The sequence below is a fragment of the Wyeomyia smithii genome, chromosome 3 (genome assembly GCF_029784165.1).
Source record: "Wyeomyia smithii strain HCP4-BCI-WySm-NY-G18 chromosome 3, ASM2978416v1, whole genome shotgun sequence".
In the NCBI taxonomy this organism is placed as follows: Eukaryota; Metazoa; Arthropoda; class Insecta; order Diptera; family Culicidae; genus Wyeomyia; species Wyeomyia smithii.
The window spans coordinates 239972027-239977728 of record NC_073696.1 but is presented as its reverse complement, the minus strand read 5'-3'; the positions used below and the strand labels follow the sequence as shown (position 1 = coordinate 239977728).

The 5702-nt window shown below is 38.3% G+C and overlaps 2 protein-coding genes across 2 annotated transcripts; both read left to right on the top strand.

Moving 5' to 3' along the window:
• Positions 1-1632: 1632 nt before the first annotated feature.
• Positions 1633-2742, top strand: LOC129732001 (S-formylglutathione hydrolase). Its single transcript, XM_055692448.1, has 2 exons — positions 1633-1763; positions 1825-2742. The coding sequence occupies exon 2, from the start codon at positions 1827-1829 to the stop codon at positions 2679-2681; it is 855 nt and encodes a 284-aa protein (XP_055548423.1). The 5' UTR covers positions 1633-1763; positions 1825-1826; the 3' UTR covers positions 2682-2742.
• A 297-nt stretch (positions 2743-3039) lies between these two features.
• LOC129732002 (uncharacterized) lies at positions 3040-4946 on the top strand. The gene is made up of 2 exons (XM_055692449.1): positions 3040-4057; positions 4124-4946. The coding sequence occupies exons 1-2, from the start codon at positions 3919-3921 to the stop codon at positions 4444-4446; spliced, it is 462 nt and encodes a 153-aa protein (XP_055548424.1). The 5' UTR covers positions 3040-3918; the 3' UTR covers positions 4447-4946.
• The last annotated feature ends 756 nt before the right edge of the window (positions 4947-5702 follow it).

The following is a 5702-nucleotide window of genomic DNA, read 5'->3' as shown; positions in this document are numbered from 1 at the left end:
CTGTTCATATTTTAATATTTGGTTGCGGGACTATTCAAAAAATATTACGATTAGCTGATATCACTTGTGGGGTACAAATCCTTCTCAGAAAATCTGTAGTACTATAAAAAAGGGGTATAAACATTTCAAAACTCTATAGTTAATAGGTACAAATTTTAGAACTGAACAGGTTACAAAAAATGTTAGGAGTAACAAAATTGATTTTTCTTCAAAACTAGAGTTGTAGTTTTTCTTCATATGTGCTTTAGTTCAGATTCAGTTACCACTTTGATCTTTTTTTCGACAGCGGTGAGAAAATATATATAAGAATCTACTTAAACAGGAGTTCTAGAAATTCATCTAAGCTTACGTTTAAAAAAAATGCGGTATCAATTGTCGACTAATCACAAATCTAATGAATGTCGAGAGTCTAAGTTATCAAAATGTTGAAAATAAAATAGGAAAGTTTGGAAAGCTTCTCCCATTCATTCCTTTTGTAAAAAAAATACTGAAAGCACTTGCATGTGTTAATGTAACATACATTTCCGAAGGTGGTGTTGAAATTTTAAAGAATTTCACTATTTATATTTTTTTTTATTACAAGCTGAATATCTTCGTTTTGCTCTGGAATCAATGTCGACCAACAAGGACGATCAAAAGATCAGTAGTGAAATCAGCAGCTGTTTTTAGTTTCATTGGGTGGAATGACAAAACAGTTTGCTATTCTCGTCATAGAAAGGATATAGTTTCATTTTGTATTATTTTAGATTTCCATAATGGCAGAATATGCAACACGTAACTACAGCATTTTAATTTGTTCATGCGCACATTAAATAAGCTTTTTTATGTGATAAAATTTTTAAACTAACCAGTTCGTTTTGTCAGTTCATGTTCCTGTGGAAATCTCATTCTGTGTTACATGATAAGATTCTTAGAGCTGTTAGGTGGATTGGAGTCATTATATTTTATTTTCCGGCTCCATATTTCAGACCGGCTTCGAAAGAATCTTGATGCCAAGTATGATGACAGTTCTACAAGGTATGCTATTCACGTCGATGCATTAGTATTAGTGATCGTTATGAACTTTTTCCAATTTTGTATGAAATTTGAAATGATTTTGCATTTTAAACTAAACTTATGAAACATACTTTCCTGAAAAGTTAGAGAAATGATGTTGAAACATGTTTTATTTGTGGGGAATACATCAACATGCTGCGGTTTAGGTAAAATATGCTGTTTTTCATCAATTCGCCGGTAACCTTTTCGCACTTTTCGTTTTTTTTGTACTCTAATAGCGCTTCTAAATAGAATCGCTTATGTTTCATACAATAACAAAAGTCATGAGCTATGACAATGACTAAGATTTTGCTCCAACTATTAGAAATATAGCATTTTTATATATTTTATTTCGACATATTGTCGCAATTTTTCGCACTAAATCTAAATTAATATCAATTTCTAGTGTGTTTCAACTGGAGATTCACGCTCCAACCAAAAAAATCAGATATAGAACAACATAAAACGAGAAATTTCCAAAAATGTTCTGAATTCCATACAAAACGCAAATTTTTCATAACGAGATTTGTTTGTGTGCATGGATAGACAAAAATGTAGCATACCTTGTAGAACTGTCATCATACTTGGATCTTTATGTAGAATCAAGCGAAAATTGAAAGTTGGTTGTTTTATTACTGTGCTTATTGTTTCTTTTAAATATTGTGTTCTATTGAAACAAAATATTGCATTTTTTGTTCATTCCATCCGCTCGCTAACGCAAACCAAAGGTAAAATCTATTACTGCGTTATTTCTATTTAATTACACCTATTTTTTTTTCGATTGCGCAGCGATGACGGTAATAACACTCATCTCCTCTAACAAATGCTTCGGTGGTCTGCAGAAGATCTACTCGCACAAATCCAAGGAGTTGGATTGCGAGATGAAGTTTGCCATATATCTGCCGCCGGCTGTTGAAGATGGTGGCAAATTTCCGGTGTTGTATTGGCTGAGCGGCTTGGAGTGCAACGAAACGAACTTCATCCAGAAGTCCGGCGCCCAGCGTTACGCAGCGGATAAAGGGGTAATTTTAGTTTGTCCGGATACTTCTCCGCGCGGTGTCAATCTACCGGGTGAGGATGATTCGTGGGATTTTGGAAGCGGTGCCGGGTTCTATGTTGATGCTAGCAAGGATCCGTGGAGCAAGCACTACAAAATGTTCAGTTATGTGACGCAGGAATTGATTGATGTGATTAATAATAACTTTCCGACCGTTCCGGACAAGCAGGGCATCGCTGGACACAGCATGGGTGGCCATGGTGCACTGATCTGTGCATTGAAAAATCCAGGACTGTACAAGTCTGTTTCTGCGTTCGCCCCGATTTCGAATCCTAGCAAGTGTCCCTGGGGAGTAAAAGCCTTTACTGGTTATTTTGGTGACGGCGAGAAAGAAGAGTGGAAGAATTGGGACGCTACTGAGCTGGCTGCTGGCTATAATGGACCGCCACTGGAATTGTATATTGATCAGGGTTCAGAGGATACTTTCCTCAAAAATGGTCAATTGTTGCCGCATAACTTGGTTGATGCATGCAAGGCGGCCCAATTCCCTTGCGTGTTGCATATGCGAGATGGCTACGATCATGGCTACTTCTATGTTGCGTCCTTCATCGGGGAGCATATTGCCTATCATGCTGGTCATTTGAAATGAAAGATTGTTGAACGGAATTCATACTGCAAAGATTAAAGGTGATCTATATTTGAATATATAATAGTAATCGCATCGTTAATATCCGAACATACGAGCTAGAATCTAAGCGACAATCATTCAAAAAAGTGGTAGGTAACCGTTATGTTGACTTCCTTTTTTATGTTGGATCCTGGAGTAACCCTGCAAAAATAATCTTATTCTTCTGGGATTAAATTTATGAATGGATGGCAAGTTTTTGTTCAAAAATTAATAACTTGGAATCTTTACGGTGTTAACCCATCGATACATAACAAATACCAGAGTTCAGTTTTTTGAAAATCGCTAATATTTTCGCACTATTTGAAAAAGAAGATAGCAATGTCCCTAGAAGCGCGGATTAAAATTGATGCAGACTATTTTTCTAGGGAAGCAGCGGGTTTCGGTTGAACTATAGTTCAAGAAACCGTTATTCTACCAAATTCAGCTTTGCAACGCGTTCCGCGTGGTTTTAATGAAAGTTTCATTGACCGAATTATGTAATCAAAACCATGTACTGTAAAATTCGAAAGACGAAGGGGTGTTTTTCATTCCACTGTTAATCACATATACTAAAGTCGCTTTTTACACGGGGGATACGTGCCGCATAAAAAAAAAACGCGGAAAAAACCGCGTAAATTCCGGAATCCGCGTAAAAAACGGGTAAATTCCGGAATCCGCGTCAAAAAAACCGCGTAAATTTCGGAATCCGCGTAAATTCCGGAATCCGCGTAAAAAAACTCGTGTAAATTCTGCAATCCGAGTGAAGAGAAACCGAAATCCGCGCAAAAAAATACAGCGTAAATTCCGAAATCCGCGTAAAAAAACGCGTAAATTCCGGAATCTGCAAAAAAAAAAACCGCGTAAACTCCGGAATTCGCGTAAAAAAACCCGTAAATTCCGGAATCCGCGTAAAAACCAGTGTAAATTCTGCAATCCGAGTGAAGAGAAACCTAAATCCGCGCAAAACAAAAACCGCGTAAATTCCGGAATCCGCTTAAATTCCAGAATCCGCGTGAAAAACCCGCGTGAAAAAAACGCGTAAAAAGCGACCATAGTGTATATGTGGAGGAGCAGACTAAATTTAAAACGGCGTAATGTTGCCATGGTAAATAAACAAAACTGGTAAAATAACAGTTTTAAAAAAAAAGTAAACAAAGTTTAAGCAGATTACTTTCTCGTGAGTATTGTATTATACAGGTGAAAAGTGATAAACGATAAAATGCCTCAGTTCACAAAGCGGAAGCTAGCTGCTATCCTCAGAGAGCAACGGAAAAGTCTTAATAATTATCTGGATGATCCATTGGCATGGACCTTCCTGGATCCGTGGCGACGCGATCGTCAAGCTGCCAATAACGACGGTAAGTTTTCCTCTGCTTTCACATACTGCTTTGTGCCCCATAACCACCAATTGTGTACTTTTTCAGACATCCAAGACAACCTAATCAGCCAAACAGACCCGCATATACGAGAAGACAATGAGACTGTTGAAAATGGCTTGAGCAGCGGCCAATCTGAATCAAATTCGATGTTTTATTCTACAGATGAACCAGAGGCTGATATTCGATTCGGGATGACGAACCCCGATATATCAATCGAGAATGATCTGAGCTACTTCCCAATAAGCAGATTGAAAACCATCGAGACCAAAATCAGAGGCGTGCAGTTCGAAGAGCTGTTGCAAGAATGTTGCTGTAGAGTTTGTATGGCATGGAAGAGTTACTATGAACGGTTAACTGTTATTAAATAATTGTTTTACCAAGCTCCACCACCAAGAACCATCATTGATCGTATGAGGAGTTGCCATTCTTCATCAAGTTGATGCAGACGAATACAGTAAGGTCGCTTTTTACGCGTTTTTTTACGCGGGTTGCTTTCCTCCATTACTCAAAAACGGTACAAGATATCGACCTCATTTCAATTACGTTTTACGTTTTAGGCCACGAGTGATCATATATCAGTTTTCAAAAAAAAAAAAAAAAACAATTTTTGGTGTAAATATTTAAAATTTAAAATATTGAATTTTGGTCTCTAGATTGGCCACTATCATGATCAAACGAGGTTTTAACGTTTTAGGACGATTTTCTTTGTTATATTTGCAACTCAAAAAAGTCGTTTTTCACGCGGGCCCATACAAATTCGGAACGCATCCCCCGCGTAAAAAACGACCTTAGTGTAGTTTTTTGAAAGGATTGGTGAAGAAAAGTTTACAGCTTTCCTGAAACATTATTTTGTTCTGGAGGTTCAAGAAAAAGGGTGTACGGATCGAGTAATAATGAATGTACTTCAAAAACATTCAGGTTGAATAAACTATAATGCTAAAAGAAATATACATTTTATAAAACAATGCATAAAATTTATCATTTTCAATTAGAAAAAAAGAATATTTTTCTAGAAAATAAGGTATAAAAAAATATCACCGGCTAGTGAACGGATGGATTATGCGGATTATCGGTGTCAAGTGCACCTATAAGAATAAAATAGATCCCACACATGCCCCTTACCTTCTTATCCAGCCACTCCTATCCCGACCTCCTCGCGGTGCCAGCTGTGATACGAGCAACCAAGGGAAGATCGGGTAACCAACCCCGGTAAGAACTTGGTCGTATGCTGAGGGGGGGCTCTTAGAGTTTCTGAGCGTCTGTCCTCCATTAGGAGCGGCTCAAAACGGCGTCTGTACTGTGTGACCGATTCGATTCGTCTTCGTGCCAACGTGGGACTCTAAACACTGTTGTCCATCGTGTACTCGTAGGTGGTGCGCAGGCCTTACAAGTCGCCACCGTAAACACTCACAAGTATCGAACGAGGAACTAAGAAATTTGGACTGGAAAAATCGTCACAGACCCACGCGACGAAAACCGGACTAACGATTGGGAACTCAGGACTTGGTTCGAAATCGGCATCTCTCAATTTCAACAAAGGTTGACGTTGTAGCACTGCAGGAGGTGTGCTGGAAGGGTCCGATGGTACGTACGTTCAGGGATGATCATGCCATCAACCAGAGCT

Excerpts from the sequence above, each read along its gene's own strand:
- LOC129732001 (XM_055692448.1), top strand. The coding sequence starts at position 1,827 with ATGACGGTAATAACACTCATCTCCTCTAACAAATGCTTCGGTGGTCTG.
- LOC129732002 (XM_055692449.1), top strand. The coding sequence starts at position 3,919 with ATGCCTCAGTTCACAAAGCGGAAGCTAGCTGCTATCCTCAGAGAGCAA. Across the intron at positions 4,058-4,123 it reads TCAAGCTGCCAATAACGACG|ACATCCAAGACAACCTAATC; the intron begins GTAAGTTTTCCT and ends GTACTTTTTCAG.